The 17,849-nt window shown below is 35.5% G+C and overlaps 1 protein-coding gene across 4 annotated transcripts; it reads right to left on the bottom strand.

Annotated features, from left to right (window-relative positions):
- Positions 1-10,558: 10,558 nt before the first annotated feature.
- LOC145057406 (putative helicase MAGATAMA 3) lies at positions 10,559-16,763 on the bottom strand. Of its 4 annotated transcripts, XM_079005234.1 has the most exons (9): positions 16,609-16,763; positions 15,697-15,874; positions 14,683-15,607; positions 14,000-14,188; positions 13,804-13,899; positions 13,564-13,723; positions 13,366-13,492; positions 11,514-13,292; positions 10,559-11,427 (listed from the first exon to the last, which is right to left on the bottom strand). In XM_079005234.1, the coding sequence occupies exons 2-9, from the start codon at positions 15,748-15,750 to the stop codon at positions 11,011-11,013; spliced, it is 3,747 nt and encodes a 1,248-aa protein (XP_078861360.1). In that variant the 5' UTR covers positions 15,751-15,874; positions 16,609-16,763; the 3' UTR covers positions 10,559-11,010. The 4 variants fall into 4 exon arrangements, with proteins under 4 accessions (XP_078861360.1, XP_078861359.1, XP_078861358.1 ...); XM_079005233.1 differs by having other exon boundaries at positions 13,564-13,720; positions 14,683-15,874; XM_079005232.1 differs by having other exon boundaries at positions 14,683-15,874.
- Positions 16,764-17,849: the final 1,086 nt, after the last annotated feature.

A 17,849-nucleotide genomic window follows, 5' to 3' on the forward strand; every position in this document is an offset into this window, starting at 1 on the left:
GTATTTTGGGCTTTTTGTACCACACTAATTTGCGCAGGTTTTTTTTCACAAATGGTCATTGGTTTTTTGTATTGTACTCAATATAAGTATTTCATTTTGGGTTGCTTTGCGTAAGTTTTATTTTTCACAAATGGTCCTTCGTTTTTTGTATTGAATGTATTTTGGGCTTTTTGTATTGAATATATTTTGGGTGGAATATATTTTGGGTGTTGTTTGACAGTTTATTTAAACTTTTTTTCCGTTTGTCCCACGTCTTTCATTTTGGGTTGCTTTGCTGTATTGCTATCCAATTACGCTTTTACCGGTGGTTTTTTTAATTGATTTTTTTCCATTTATTGTTTCTTATCTCTGTTTTTGTTTTAATTGATTTTTTTTCCCTTTATTGTTTCTTATCCCTGTTTTTGTTCTCCGTTTTTTACCTACTCTTTCTTCTCTTCTGTTTCTTTCTGTAAGGTCGAGGTAAGATTTCCTGTTTCTCTTCTACGTTTCGTTCTTTTGGATTTACCCTTTTTTTGTGTCTTTCTTTTGTATGGTATATATTTTTTCTTTATGTATGGTAAACGTAAATTGGGGTATGGTGTTGTTGGGTCGTCCTCTTCTGGAGCTGCACTTGCTTCTTCAGCTCTTGCTGTTGCACCGGTTTTTCGGCGGCCTAGATTCTCTTCACGGATGCGTTCAACCGATGTTCTTCCAAATTATGTTTATTTTGGTGATTGTGATAGCGTCTATGAATATTGTGGAGCGTATTTTTGGTTTGTCGAAAGGAGTCTAAAGCTGTCAACAGCTCATCATCCTAGATATGGTCATTGTTGCAAGTCTGGTGATGTTATTCTCCCTTATCCTTCTTCTTTTCCGGCTGAATATGTTGCACTTTTTCATAGCGATCGTTTTTTGAGGGATATTAAGGCTTATAATAGTATGTTTGCTATGACGTCTTTTGGGGCTAATGTTGATGAGGAAATAAATGATGGTCGTGGTCTGTATGTGTTTAAGGTTTCGGGACAGATTAGTAGTCATAAAATTGGTTCGTTCTGTCCCGATCCTACTAAGGGGCCTAGGTTTCTTCAGTTGTATCTCTTTGATGCCGATAATGAAGTGACCAACAGGTTGACTGCTTTTCTGAATCGTACAAGAAATCATTTGGATGCCAGTATAGTTACGTTTCTGATCACGTTTTGAAGGACAATAACGAATATGTGCGCACATTTAAGAGTGCTAAAGACTTAGCTGATCAAATGAATATACCATCGTATTCTGTTCGTTTGTTTAATGATGTCTCTGACCGTAGGTATGCTTTGCCTTTACCTGGGTCTTTGGGTTGTATTGTTACCGATGATGATACAAATTCTGTGTGGTATGATATTGTTGTTCACTCTAATTTGGGTTGTCCCCATTGAGCCTATTTAGCCGAGCGGAACCCTTTTCAAATAATATATATATATATATATATATATATATATATAGGGAAAGGATCAAATGAGAACATCTAAAAGGTTGAGAACGCGAGAACAGTTGTGGACCAATTATTTTATAAGGGCATTAGAGGCATTTTACAATTTAATTAAATATGGATAAATGGAAAGTAATTAATCAATTCCGAAAATCATGGGAATTTTTTTCCTAATTACTAAGAATACTTAAAATCTTCCTTTTAATTAATAAATTAATAAAAATATCATTTAACATGAATTAAAAAAACGTTTATTTGTTTTATATTGTTATTTTTACTAACAACATTTGATAATGAATAATTTATCAGTTTACCTCATTTATTTTTAAAAAAAAACTATCTTCATAAATAATGATTTATACATTACATTTAAAAATGAATAAAATTGTAAATTATAAATGAATTAACTCGGTTGTATTTATGAATAAACTTGTAAAATCATAAATGAATAAAACCCGAAAAAAAAAATTATAAAATCAACTAAAATGGTACTCATATATAAATAAATAAAACACATTTCTATTCATATAAGAATATAATTATAATAGTAAATGAATAAGTTACAATATATATTTTTTTTTGACACTGAAACTAGTGCTACAATTACAATCATAGATGAATAAAACACATTTTTTATCCTTCCAAAAGAGGTATTGGTGTCGGTGTTTCCTCTGGTAAATCTCTCACCTCCCAATATATGCATGTTTATTCATTGTATTTGCAAAAATTTTAATGAAACAATTATGTATAATTATATAGTCATTCACACATAAATACACTTATATTTACAAATGAAGACCCAGTTATTCATAAATAAATATAGTCATTCAAACATAAATTCACACATAAATATACTGGTTGTGGTTGCTTGCCTTGCTCCTCTCGGACCAGCCTCATGGAGTATTCTTTGATGATTAACTGCAAAATGAGACATCTAATATTATATTCATATAAGATTACAACTGCAAGCATTCAAGTTTTATTTTTCTGAATTCGGGCATTTCATCGAGCACCTTATGTGCATAACTTATTTTATTCCCCTGTTAGCCAATTTAAATGAGTAAAGTACCATACCTGAGAAACATATTCAAGAAAAAGAATTGCTAAGCTTTGGTGCATAAAATAAAATAAACAACAGACGAGGTGAGAGACGGGAATGAAAAACAAAAACTTGATTATGAAGAAAAAGGGCTTGGTGGTGTATAGATGAAGAACGAAAGTCATGTGAATGTCAATCAATAGCAAACAAACACCCCTGAGATCATTGTGCTAATCTATCTTCGTTTCCTGCAATCAAAGATCAAACCCAAGCACCCACTTAAGCCTATCATTGGAACTCTGCCAAAAAAAAAGGAGTAAAGGAACTGCTGAAGCAGCCCCACCATCCTCTTAACCCATCCACTTACCTGCCACCAACCGGAGCAAAACACCGCCAAGGGCTCGCTATCTCCACTGTTGCTGCTCACTTCGCTGATTTCTTTGTCCCATCGGAACCCCTCTTTCCTACCGGTTGAACCTCTGACACTTCTCCTCTTTGCGAATCAACTGACGAAATCTTGCCTGCGAGACTTCCCATTTCCTTCTCGCCGTTCTCGATTCGACTCCCTTCATTCATCTGCTTTGTCGCCTTCGTTCCATGTACTGGAATCTTTCGTTCATTCCTTTATTTGCCCGATCAAAACAAGAGACGGGGAATTAAAAAGCCCTTAACCATTTCTTGCTCACATACCTGCATCGAGACGATGAAGAACGAAAGTCGTCTCTAGTGGTGTATAGATGAGGGAGGCGACGAAGCATGCCCTAGGTATAGAGAGAGAGAGACGGAAAATTAAAAGGAAAGATATCAATGTGTGAGAAGTTATAGAAATTAAATAAACATTCAATTACTATTATACCATTTTCACCATTTAAAGTTACACTTTAATACCAATAAATTTTAGAATTTACATCAATGGTCCGTCTGATAATAGCCTTAGATTTGAATATTTAGATGGTCAAGATCTATTCTCGCGTTCTCAACCTTTTAGGTGTTCTCATTTGATCCTACTCCTATATATATATATATATATATATATATATATATATATATATATATATATATATATATATATATATATATATATATATATATATATATATATATATATATAATAAGCTAAGGGGGCTGGGAATCGCAAGAATTGAAAAGTCCTCCATTGAATGGGATGAGAAAGACAGGTTCGGAATTCACATGTCATCTCATTGTTTACCCGGAAAATCTTCTTGCCATAAAGCGCGAACCAAGATCCGTGAGACGAAAACCAAAATAATACGTAATGTTCAATTTTCATATGTTACTAAACATATGTTCAACGGTAAATTAGTGTTTAATGTAATGTTTAATGTTTCATACGTTAAACATATGTACAACAGTAAATTAATGTTTAATATTTCATATGTTTCAGTTACGTAGTGTTTCACATGTTTCTACTAACATTACACGCGTTTCAAATATTAAAACAAACATATCTGACTCCGCGAAACAAGGTGACTCAACTAGTTTGTCATTTAAATTGATAAAACTGACATTTTATTGCATACATGTATAACATTGTTAAAAAAGCGGGTTCTGTTTATCCCATTTTGTTGGATGAATTGAAATATGGCTACATTATATTTATATATTAAATTTGAAAAAAAGAAAGAACAAAAACAAAAAGATGGGAGCAGGTTAGTGATCGGTCCATCCCAACTACTTATGGGAAAGGGAATCGGTGATTCATGAGTGGAGGTCCTTGAGGAATGACAAATGAGGAGATAAGGATTAGTAGTCAGCTTAACAAATAGAGTAAGTTGCAATAAATAGGGAGGAAATCTTTGACTATGTTTATAAAAATTAAATTGAAAGATTTTATTCTGTTTAAATAAACCATCTCTATTATCCACTATCTATTAATTTATTAATTTATTAAGGGTCCTATTAAATATATTTTGTTAGTTTTTTTGAATAGCAAAACAAGAGTTTGAAAATTTTTAGGTGCTTCCTTTTGAAAACTTTTAGGTGTTTTTAGTTTCTAACTTTTAAGAAAAAGATGGAATTAAATAAAAAAATTTATACGGCTTCTAGTTTTTACTTTAGGATTTCATACCCTAGAAGACCTTATATTTTGATTGTTAATCCGTTTTAAACCCAAACTTTTATTTTTCTAAAAAAACATCAATTTTTATCTATTACTTGTTATTTCAGCCATGGAATCGGTTACCAGGTAAATTGGGTTTATTCCATAAAATATCTTACATTTTGTATTTTTTTTTCATTTTAGACTTAAAACTCATATTTTTTTTTCAAAATAAACTCAGCTTTAACATATTCCTTGTTATTTTATTAATAGTGTTGGTTACCAACAAATAACCCTATACCCCTAACTCACAAGTTTCCTAAGTATAGATCACCTAAAAGAATAAGTGATTTTAAAACTCTAGGTCATGTTTTTGCTTATTCTCCTAGTACGTCATACTGCCCCTAAAATGGTTTTCTTCTTCAAGCATTAAGAACATAAACATAGTTTGGAATGTTAAAATGGAATTATGATATTGTGAGGATGAATCCCCTTTATTTACCTTTAAGCCCATTTTGTCTCAAGTACTTATCAATGTTTTACAAGAGTACTAGATTTGTTTGGCACTCTATTGATGAAGTGTCTCATACATAAGCTATTTTTTTTGCCTTTGTAACATCCAACATGAAATAACATCTCTTTGGCACTATATGGATTGAGGGTCTCATATATTAGCTGTCACACCCCAAAACCGGAACGACGGAAACGTTCTGGGGTGGATGACGTCATGTCAAGTATCACAACACATGCATTATAGTAATCAAAGTACAACAACCATTGCATTAATAGTAATTGTTTTACATGGTTTACATTACAATACATCAAAGTAATACAAGTAAATATAATAAGTACAGCATGGTACTAAGCTATCTTCATCAACAGCTCCGGGGATGTACCTGTCTAATGCTGACCTGAGAATACAACTTATTTGAAAAGCGAGTATCAGCATTTTTACAAATGCTGGTGAGTTCATAAGTATTTTGTGTCATTTTAATTCAAATAACTTTAATAAAAGTGGTAATTTTAGAGTATCCATTACATTAGTGTCTTTTCCAGAAAATCCTATATTTTCTTTAATAAAAGCAGTCTTCTACCAAGATTGGACGGAGTTAGGTGGTAAAAAGTAGTTTTCCCTTAATCGCTATCATTATTAAAATACAGAATTTGATTATTAAAGAAAGCAAGAGAAATCAGGGAAATAACATATGCCTCAGTAGTGAGGACTGCTGACTAAGGCAAAGGAATCATAGACTCCAGGAGAGTATCAAACAAACGACACGCCTGGCTCAGTCTAACAAAGAGAGACACAGACCCCAGACAGTACCAAATGAAAGGTACAGCTAGTAAGGTCTAAAACAGAGAATACAGACCCCAGACCGTATCAAATGAAAGATACAGCTAGAGAGGTCATAAAAACAGTGTGACTCTGTGAGTGGGTTCCCAGCATACAGTGTAAATTGCTGGTAACATACCGTTACCTTAAAGCCATGAATTATAAGGTAACCTGGGATACTTGTAACCATACTAACCGACACTAGAGTACCAGACGCCCTACAAGCGTCTATAAAATATGACATTTGTCACCCCTTGGCTTGGTGGGCTGTGGACTGTAGCTAGCAGTCAGGGTGTGGGGGTGTCAATCCCGTATAGATCTATACACACAATGTCCGCTCTCCCTACAGGAGACTCTGGTTACCAACTAGACGACAGAGAAGGCCGCGTACCGAAGATGCATCCCAAATAGTGGGTAGTGGGTTTCATATGTAAGTGTTGAACTAGAGATAGAGACTCATAACTGAACTGACTAGAGTAAACTTATATGTCTATGCTCGTATACATAACATACAACTAATGAATCAAACGACCTTCGGACGACCATCCGATCCCACCAGACCACATCTAAACGAAGAAAAGGAAATAGGGCGGACAAGCCTTCCTAAATCCTTCAATCATTGTTTATATGCACCTATACAAGCACAGACATACATCTAACTACGACTGAGTGTGTAACAAGTGGAAACGTACAGTGTGGAATAACCGAATCGTATGTATAAACGTACAGTGTGGAATAACCGAATCGTATGTATAAACGTACAGTGTGGAATAACCGAATCGTATGTATAAACGTACAGTGTGGAATAACCGAATCGTATGTATAAACATACAGTGTGGAATAACCGAATCGTATGTATAAACGTACAATGTGGAATAACCGAAATGTGAAGTATAAGTGTATCAAATATAAGTGTATCACGGAGTTGAAGCGACAACAAGTGAAGTAAGAGTGTCTAACAAGTATGAGCGACTACAAGTATAAGCGAAATAGAGGCAAAATACCAGTATAAACGCATCATGAAGTGAAAACGTTATCAAGTAGGAGTTTAACTAAGGAAGAGTATCAAAACATGGAAGAAAAACCTTTATTCTTGAGAAAATCACAACTTGGTGTTCTTTGGTAAAATGAGTTCGAAAACCTTTAGAAATCCCTTGAAAACTTTTCATAAACCAGTTTAAAATGAACTTTGATAAAGCAGTATAAGTAAGAGTTTGAACAAGTGAAAACCTTTTAGAAAGCCATTTATAGTATCCTACTTGGTAAAACAGTTTACAGTGTGGTAAATCTTTGTGCATGTGGGTTATCAATCACATGTGATTGATATGATAACTGGCATGTTTAACTTGTATTCCCCCCCTATAAAACATGTAAAAACATTTAAAAGGTTCATTCAGGGGTATGAACTCACCTGGTGTAAGAGGATCCGACGGAGGTGCCGGTATAGGATGTTAAGTGTCAAGTGAGGGCTTGACCGCTCACGCGAATCCTATTTAACATGTAATGATACATTTAAGTATCTAATTAGTCATTCAATAACTAATTTAAGCAAGTAAGGATGTCTTACGACATAAAAACAGTTTGCTACAACTGCTAAAAGTGTCCCGGGTTGCATAGGAGGTGTGTATGGACTCACATTGGAGTTTACTCCTCAAAATGGGCACTAAATGGAGTTTACGGTCCATGGTTTACTCCTTGAGGAGTTTACGGCCGTACACACATGAGTTTACGGTCGTAAACTCATGTTGGCCCATTCCTTTGGTTGTTTGGTGGTTCTAACTCATGTAGGTAAGGTTCTAGGGGCTTTTAGAGGCATAGGAAGGTGTTTAGGGCACTTAAACACCTTGGAAAGGTGTTTACGGTCTAAGGAGATACATATGGGGAGTTTACTACCTTAAACTCATGAGTTTACGGCAGTAAACTCATGTTAGTCCCCAAATCATGCGTTTTTGTGGTTGTAAGCTAAGCATGTGAAGTTCTAGGTCCAAATCCAAGCCATACAAAGTGCTAGGGGCACTTTAACACCCTTTGGGGGTGTTTATGGTCTATGAATGGGTGTTTAGGGTCCAAGAACCTTCTTGGACCGTAAACTCAAGTGTGGTATGATTATTGTATGCTTTGTGCATAAAATGAAGGAAAATAAGGTTCTATGCACCCTAGGAAGTTCATGGAAGCCCTTGGAAGTGTTTGAGGGGTAGTTTGACACTTAAACAAGTGTTTATGGTCCATGCACATGGGTTTACGGTCTAAGAACATTCTTAGACCGTAAACTCAAGTTTACTCCCCATTTGGTCCGATTTTGGTGTTCTGAGTCCTTTCGGGTAAGCATCTAAGCCATTGCTAAGCATAGGAAGTGGTTTGGAAGGGTTTTTGAGCATTAAAACCCCATTATGAGTGTTTACGGTCCATGAAGGTGTTCATGGGCCGTAAACTCATGTTCTTGAGGTTTCCGGAAGATTAAGTCCCGAATTTGCAAGATAAAAGTGTTAAACAACAAGCTAGGGAGGTTTACTTACCGATTTGAGGCTTGAATGGTTGATTTTTGACCAAAACCCGTTTGTAGAGAGAGAAAGTAGAGAGAGAAAGTAGAGAGAGAGAGTCTAAGGTGGTAAAAAGGTGGGAGTGAATCTCACTCCTCCCTTATAAAGGATGGAGCTTATGGCCTGGCTGAGGTTCTCCTGACACCAACCGTGAACGGGTTTTTCACCACTTCCTTAATCACGGCAAATTTTAAAATTATACCGCCTTAATTTTTGTTCGCTTGACGAATATTATTTAAAATATTCCAACGGGTTTAATTCCGGTCAAAAATATTTTTGGGATGAATTTGACTAATTTTTGACGTAACTAATTTCGACGTTAATTTTTGACGTTAACTCCGACGTTAACTTCAACGTTAAAACTAACAGAAATTTTTGGGTTGTCACATTAGCTTCACATAAACTACGAGGAGATCTCTGATAGTGATTGGAATGTCTAATTAAAAAATTCTCATAAACATATTCATTCAAGCATAAGGAACAACCAATGTCCATGATTGTCTTACGGTGCTAACAGTGTCTTTGGTGGTCTCTTAGGCCTCATGGTAATTGTGGTTAAATTTAGTACTCACTGTAAAACATTGATATGGAATGAAAAAAACATGAAAATAAATTTATCTAGCCACTTTATGAAACGTTGATAAATACTTAAGACAAAATGAGCTTTGAGGTAAAAATAGTAATTTATTTGCAAAATTATCTTAGTACAATGTTAAAACAAACATACAATTAAACCTTGTAAAAATAGCCTCGAGATAACCTTTGAAAATAGACTTAATCTTGTGAAGAAAAAAAACCTTGGAAGGCAGATAAATAGAGGAATCTTGCTCACTATAGCAAAGTTCCATTATTCTAAACTAAGTTTATGTTTCTAAGGCTCGAAGAAAAAGTCATTTCAAGGGATCCAATCTGGTGTAGAAGAAGAAAAAAAAAACAAAAATATGACTTAAGGTTTTGAAATCAGTTATTCTTTTAGGTGATTGATGCTTAGGATACTCGTGAGTTACAGGGTATAAGATAACCTGTTAGTAACTGAATCCATTAGTGAAATAACAAAGAATAGATTAAAGTTGGGATTATTTTGAAAAACAAATATTAGGTCTAAATAGAAAAAAAAAATATAAAATATAAGGTTTTTATAGAATAAACTCAATTTACTTGATGGAAACCAGTTCCATAGTTGAAATTGAAATAACATTTAATCAAAACCCATAATCGAAAAAAGATTAAACTAAACAGGAGGGGACTTTTTATTTTTTAAACATCGTGAAATGTGATTCCTTCTCCAAAATTAATTTGCATTACACGGGAAAGATATGTTTATTTTAGATGAAATGAAATACTTCTATCTACATAATATTTATAAACATTAATGTTTTTTTAAAACTTAAAATTAAATTATTATTCTATCCTCCTTAATAAATGAAAATAATTTTGCCACATGTCACTCTCTCATTAACTTGGACACATGTCATTTTTTGGTATTTTTGAATAAATGTTTTTTCCATGTGTCATTTTCTCATTGTTTATCTTTTTTTAATTAACACATCATATTTAAACCTCAATTATTAATTGTTTTATTTGAAAATAATAATTAAATTACAATATTACAACTCATATTATTGAATATGTTTCATTTTAAATTCAAATTTTAAATTTTAAATTTTAAATTTAGATAATTTTTTGTTTAAACCTTCATATTTAATTTTTTTGTTTTATCCAACCCGTATAACATACGGGTCTCACAACTAGTTTTCTAAATATAACTAAATATATTTTAAATGCATTCATATTTTAAAATTTAACGGTATATTAATTTTTATATTTATAAACAACCGTCCAAATGATAAATAAATATTTTTGACTATTAGAAATAAACATTTTTATAACGAGATAAAATATGTTTATATGAGATATATTAAACAATTCATAATAATTTTCAGTTCTTCCAAACCGACCAAATATTACACAAACAAATATAAAATACCTCATTTCATGAACTTGTTTGTTCAGCTCTTTTAAACTTTCATTCCTCTTATTCCAAAAAATACATTCACTCATTAAAACGCCTTAAATGAGTGTCTTTTAAAGCATATAATTCATCTATGTAACTAAACCAATGAAATAAAAAAACAAGTTTGTAAATAACTTTCACTTGATCAAGATCAACACCACCATTTCTATACAAAATCTTTATACCACAATTCCCCAAGATGCTAATTCAACTACATCTTTTGTATTTTCTATAAAACCCCAAAAGAAAAAAATAAATAAACAAAAAAACTACCATCAAATACCCCAACAAAACATAAAAACGTGTCCCCTTTCAAAATCTTTCAACTAACACAATTTTTCCAACCATGACTCCCCTTGGTGGATCAAGTGGCGCCAAATCAGATACACCTATGTCAAATTGACGTTTTTGCCCTTTTAACCAATTTCAAGGTATATTTTTTTTTACCTTTCCTTGTTAACCAAAGTACCTCCCGCTAAACAATATCTTTGTACAATGACAATTTTGGGTTTAGGGTTTTGGGTTGGGTCCCACAGTAAGTATCTGAAAAAAAACCTTGGACAAACATCATCATATCATTGGTCTCTTTTTCCCAATACCCCAGCTTGATTCGGTCTCTTGTGGGCCCCATATTGCTGCCATGAATCTCGAGACCAATCATGGTTGTCCTCCAATGGTGGTTTATTAAAAGGCCGATAACTATTACCATTTCTTGATGAATTTGAGTTTGAGTTTGTTTTACTTTCATCTCCTGATGGTGTTCCCATATGCTCATATGGTCTGTTTCTAAAATTAGGCCTCATGAAGCCTCTCGAATTAGAAAACTTAGGTGGCGGTGGACCATAGGCCGGTGGCGGTGGTGGTAGTGGTGGTGCCGCCAGGAAGTCTTTCGGAAGCGAGTCCATGTCCATGTAACACTTTCTCGCCTTGGCATCCGCAATTAAAGCCGCCCAATCTTCTGATTGAACAAGAGCACTCGCATTCCCCATCACCTAAAAAAAAAAAAAAAACTAGATTATTTATTTATTCGAAGAAAAAAAATGTTTAATTCCAAAAGGGTAAGAAACAAAATTTATACCCAAAGTGCCCTTTTGGCGCGAGTAAGTGCCACATTCATCCTTCTAATATCCGCAACAAATCCAACACCATAACTCGAAGCTCTCACACACGACATAATAATAACATCGCGTTCTTGCCCTTGAAACGCATCAACCGTATTTATATAAATATCCTTCCCTTCATCACTCCTCAACACCTCCTCAAACTCCCTTTGTATACACTTCAACTGCAACTTATACGGCGTAATCACCCCCACCGTAACCTTCCCTACACCCCCACCCCCACCACCACCACCAACCACCTTCATCAACCGCTCATACAACCTCACGCAAAACTTCGCCTCATGAACATTCTGATACGAAACCGACCCTCCCCTATGCGATTCCCGCCCATGGGTAACATCGTAAAACACATACGGCCTCAACAAAGGGTCGTTATAGTAATTTTCATCCGGTTGACTTTTTACACTCTCGCTATCGGTCAACCGCCCTTGGTAAAAATACCGCGATGGGAAATCGCGTATTTGCGGATGCATACGGTATTGAACCGACAAGAGAATCGTCGGACACCCCGCTTGTTGAAACCGCTCGAAAAGACTCCGCGAATACAACAACGTCCCCGCCGCCTTACTTATCACCGTCGCCGGAAGCTGCTGTGGGTCTCCGACGAGAACACACCTAGCGGCACCGAGCGAAAGCGGCGGCAACACCCCGACTTCACTCGCCTGAGCCGCCTCGTCAATCACCACCATATCAAACCCGTGCGTCAACCTAGAGAACAGTTTCCTCCCGCTACTTGAAACCGTTGTGAACACAATCTCCGCCTCGTTGGCGAAACTCGCTTCCAAGCTTGCACGCGCTTCTTCGAGGTTAAAGTTCCCGGAATGAAACCGCGGTTCGAGAATCAACAACCGCGACATTTCAACCAAAACTTTATCGCGGTTTTCGACAACCGCGGCGAGGTTTTGTAAAAACGAATCGCGGGTTTGGTCACGGGCGGTGAGGATATCCGGGTCGACGCCCACGGATCCTTCGGCGCGGCCCGTGTACGCTTGGAGATTCAACTGGCGTTGCAACGACGCGATTTGTTGCGACAACTGCGCTTCGCGGGCCCGCAGTTGGTTGATCCAACCGTAGACTTCGTCTCTACTTTTCATTAAAAGTTGTTCGGTCCGACGTTCCACGGAAACCGCCTGCGCCGCGCGTGTATTTGAATCTACCCCGACGCGGGCGACGTCGGGGCGATACATTTTCATTTCGCCGTCGATGAAGCCGCGTTCGAGGACACGTGTGAGGAGCTCATCGGTTGCGGCATTGGAAGGGGCGCAGACTAACATGCGTGGTTTAGGGCAGATTTTGTGAAGTGTCCGAAATAGGTTTTGGTCCATGTTTTGAAGGACTTGGTCGATGGATCCGGTAGGGGCGTTTTCGGAAGATAAAGATTCGGTGGCTTGTTTGTAGCTTTCGGGGGCGAGTTTTTTTAGGAGAGCGGTGTAGTAGTGTTGGTATTGGACGAGGTGGATGACGTTTAGCATGCCCCATACGGTGTGGGTTTTACCGGTTCCTGGTGGGCCCTGGACTAGGGTGAAGGGCCATGGGTCTTGTCTTTTTGTTGAAGTGTTTGTTGTTCCTGCTGCTGTGTGCATTGCTGCCCAATGGATTGCTGATAATTGAGGCTGGTTGAATGTGTGATGAAGATAGTCAACAAAGTTTGTTGTGAAACACTCGGGCATTGATGGTGCTTGTTCTTCATATTTTGGGAATTGCTCTGGGCTTGGTTGAAGAATCGCAGTTTGCATCTGTATTAAAATAATTAATCATAAGTTTGTATAAGGAAAAATTAAAAATTGTAACTAAAAGTCTAAAGCCAACCTGTGAATTTAGTCTACGAAAAGCATGTAACGCGATATATTCTCTTTGGGTTGTAGCAAGAGCACCAAGAATGGTTAAAAACCAGACTCCTTTAGGGTGTAGTTTCTTTAATATATGGTCATCGTCACTGTAATTTAAAAAAAAAAATATGAGTAAAGTACTTTTTAAAAATATGAATTAAAAAAAGGAAAACCAAACCTGTTGGAATCGAAAGAATCGCCGACATAAAAATGAAGGGTGGCCCCAGTGGGGTCGCGAGTATCGATTGGTATATGACGCCTGACAGTGCCGGCTACACGTCCGATAACCTCGGACTCTTCCACGTTTGTTGGAGCGTTGTTTCTCTTCAATCTAACTGCTTAAAAAAATGGGTTTTTTTTTATTTAGTAGGTTTGTGAAATAATTTTTATTTTTATAGATTAATGAAATTAAGCAAACCTGTTCCGGGTTTTGGAGTTGAAAGAACTGCAACATCGCCCTCTTTGAAATTCCATCTGCATTCGTTTGTTGGTAGGAGAATAACATCATACCATCCTGTAACATCATATAAAGTTGATAAAACTTATAATTTGTTAAATATATGATGTGTATTTAATTATTTATATATAATGAAATGAAAATAATTAATAATTACCTCTTTCTCGCCTTTCGACATTTTTGATGCGAACCATTGTATGTGAATCTCTAGATGAAGTTTCGGTTGATTCTTCCCAAGTGCTGTAGAGTTGTGCACGACATTCTTCAAAGAGTAAAGGCTCAAAAACTCGAATATATTCTTCTACTGATTCAAAGCTTCCTGGGACCCGTTGTAGATCCGCATCCTCTGAATGTCCAAAAAGATTTTGAGATTTTTATTTTCATGTAAAACGAATAAACAATATGTCCACAAACAAAATGGGAATCTAATTGTTATAATGGTGACAAAATGTTATACATTACTACTAATTATAAAAAGTACGATTTTTTTTTTTATTTCTTCGATTGAAGAGGCTCTGGTGAAAAGTGAACGCCCAATCACATGAAGCTGCAGGGATCCCCTTTTGCTATGCGTGGGCCTGGGCAATACAAACATTACCATTCATTCAATAACTAATACAACCACTTTTTTTTATATTGTGAATTGTATTTTATCAAATCCTGAATGGCAAATCGTATTGTAAGATTCACTACAGAATATTCTTTAAGGGACAAAAAAAGGGTACAAATAATTCTTTAAGGGACTGCAAAGAAAAAAATTAAAGTCAAGGACCAAATCCGTAACTTTTACATAAGGTAAAAAGTGAAGAGAAAAACACACACACACACACACAAACACACCTGGATGCTGCCAGAACTTGTCATTAGTCACCTCCCTTAGAAGACGCTCCACTGATGTATCCTGATAAAGTGTAGTGACAGTTGTTGGTTTTCTTGAAGGAAGCTTTTTAACTAGTGATTTGGAATCGTTTTGAGTGATTAAATTTAAAGGAGGTTTTTTTATAGGAATATGTGGATTCTTCATCTGTCTTGAATCATTAGGTTGCTTGAATGAACTCTGCCTATGAATATGATCTGAAAATAATTTATCTTTATCTTCTCCAGCAAGATCTGTCCCACTATTTGTCCTTCTAGAACGAGTTACAGGTCCTGAACTCAAATCACTTTCATTACAATCAGATTTTGTATCACTAGACTCCACATGATTGTTATTACCCTCATTGCATGATTGATCAATCGGTTTTGCTTCTTTAATTGAGTCAAGAACAGGGCGTGACTCTTTCACAATACGTGTTACAATGGGTGGCTGAAAGTTGTGTTTTTTAGGGGTCAAGATTTTAATGGGTCCCGCTTGTTTAACATCTTCCATGTTTAGAAACATGGTTTGCCTACTACGCTTTTTACCTAGCATTGCTTCCTTTTGTTGATCAAGTTTAGGGCGTTTTCCAGGGTTAGTTGGAATTGGAAGCTTTGAAGTATGGTTGTTATTTTCATTCTTGGAAGATGTGCTTGATGATACTGTAGTTAGATTACAATCATTTTGATCTGTGGATTCAGATTCAGTGGTTGCTTTTGTTTGTGATTTCTCATCATAGCCAGAAGTTGACATTTCAGGGATACTACTACTTGTTCTGTTGGTTTTAATGGAGGGGTCTTCTACATCAGACCATTCACCTTCTTCCTTTTCTAAAATGTTTTTAGCAGCTTCCTTTTTAAGGTCTTCACCTACTTCAGATGGTTGTTCTCTTTTTGACTGAATGAAAGGCTGAAAGCTCGAAACAGAGGAAACATGAGAAAAAGCACGGGTATTTACTGTTTTATGAGAACTACTTGATGCTGATGTTGATAATTTACAAGTGTTGATAGTAGAGGGGACTGTGTCACTCTCATCCTCAACAGCAGGTTCATTAAGATCAAACAATGGCTTTTCTCTAGAACCCATTTCTCATATACACAAACAGATCCACCTTTCACTAATGGAAAAACACCTCAAACCTTTGAATCTTTCAAATAAACGCAAACAAAATAGGTTCTGCAAGCAAATTAAAGGAAAAAAAAAAAGAACCTTCAATGAGATTAAGGTAAGGAAAACATAAATTTATGCAAGAATACGAGGCATGTACAGATGTACTCATAAACAGGTTAGCACGCAAACCAAAAACTCTGCAAGCAGAGTACTATAAAACTTTACACCCTCAAAAAGTAATACAGACGCATACAACAGCATGACAGTAATAAAAGTACCATAGAATTTTATTAGCAATAGAGCATTGTAAATGCCATAACCCTAGACGGATGACCATATGAACAAATTTATATAAGTGAAAGCAATGCCTAGCTTGATTTATAAAACCCCAAATCAAAACAAGTTTGAACTCCTAAGCCCTATGCCCCTATCACATTCAATTGGAGTACACAGTATATGCATATCACAGCGTAAACAACCCTAGCACACTAAATTATCACATTATTGAACAATTGAATTAGATGCATAAAGACAATAATGATAGCACCTACTTCTAATAAATAGGGTAAATTCATTTCAGTTGTACCCCCGCCATAAAGGAAAAACCTAAAATTGGAACAGAGACAGAAACAATTAAAAATATTTAGATCTGAGTTCTAAAAACCTAATCATCTTAGCGAGGGGGAGGCGTAATCGAAGAAGGATTAAGTGATTAAAGCACAATTCTTATGAATGTCAAGCTGATTAATCAACTAAGTAATACACAAATTCTATATATGATTATGGAAAGATATACGCACCTGTTGTACGTACGAAATTGCTGATTCAAAGTCCGTAGATCAATAATAGTAGTGAGGGAGAAAGAAATGTGTATTTGGGAATCCAGACTGAAATTCTGTCTGTGAATCTGATGAATTGGGGAGAGCCCTGAATTAGGTTTTATAGGGCAAAGACGTTGGAACGGGTAGATTTTGGGGGGGGGGGGGGGGGGGGGGGGGGTTGATAAGAGGATCCGACCCGAACATATATAATTTCACCAATCACCAATAAATATTCTTTTAATGCCCATATTTGACTAATGTTTAAACATGTTATAAAGCGAATGAAATTAATATTAAGTTGTTAACCAACAAATATCTTGCAATTATAAAGTTATGAACTCATATCATTCTTATAATATCATGCAATTAATGTTATGTTAAGTTGTTAACCAGAAAATAGATAAATTTGTATTGGAAACTTATTAAATAAAAAGATGATACATTTTTTTATGATGAAAATCCTATTTTCTTGATGATGATGATCTAGTATTTAAATATCTGACGATATGGATAATATCATTACTTGTACTTTAAATATTAAACATTTTGAATGTTTGTTTAAGTTACAAAAAAAATGTATAGCGATGGGATATTTATATAAAATTCTTTTAAGTTTTTTAAAAGCGATGGCTTAAATTTCGAATTTTGGTATATTAAAGACAAAATTGCAAGAATGGTTTTTATGTAACGTGACAACTCCCAAGTTTGGTCCAAAAAGTTTGGACTAAGTTTGATCCAATTTGTTATGAAATTTTTATATTTTCTTTTTTCAGTTTTTTTTTATTTATTTAAATACTTTTCTAATTAAAAGAAAAATAAAAAAGAAATTTTGTCTTTTCTATTTTATTTTTATTATCTTTTATAACAGAAAAAAATGATCTCTCTCTCTACGAGTTAACATTCCATTCCCTCAAAATCTATAACCAAGATCTGAAGTTTCAATCAATTGTTCTCTCCCAAACATAGTTTTTGTAGATTCATTTAAAATTTGGTGCTGGTTCAAGGCTACAGCTCTCCATATTCAATTGATATCGGAGGCGATAACCCAATGAGTTATCCTCTGCCTCAAGGCTACAGCTCTCCAAATCTGAAAATCACCGAAGACGACGACGCTTGTGGTTGCTCTGAAAGACGAAGACGAAAAAGCGGTGGTCGTCCTTCTCCAGCTTGATCTATCGCCGAACGACCACCAGATCCGTCATCCTCTTTCTTCGGTTGTC

The sequence above is a fragment of the Lactuca serriola genome, chromosome 6 (assembly GCF_051521515.1).
Source record: "Lactuca serriola cultivar US96UC23 chromosome 6, Lser_US96UC23_V15, whole genome shotgun sequence".
NCBI lineage: Eukaryota > Viridiplantae > Streptophyta > Magnoliopsida > Asterales > Asteraceae > Lactuca > Lactuca serriola.

Coding starts and splice junctions, on each gene's coding strand:
- LOC145057406 (XM_079005232.1), bottom strand. CDS start 15,784: ATGGGTTCTAGAGAAAAGCCATTGTTTGATCTTAATGAACCTGCTGTT. Junction 13,724..13,803: donor AACTCCAAAACCCGGAACAG/GTTTGCTTAATT, acceptor CATTTTTTTAAG/CAGTTAGATTGAAGAGAAAC. Junction 13,493..13,563: donor GATTCTTTCGATTCCAACAG/GTTTGGTTTTCC, acceptor TTTAAATTACAG/TGACGATGACCATATATTAA.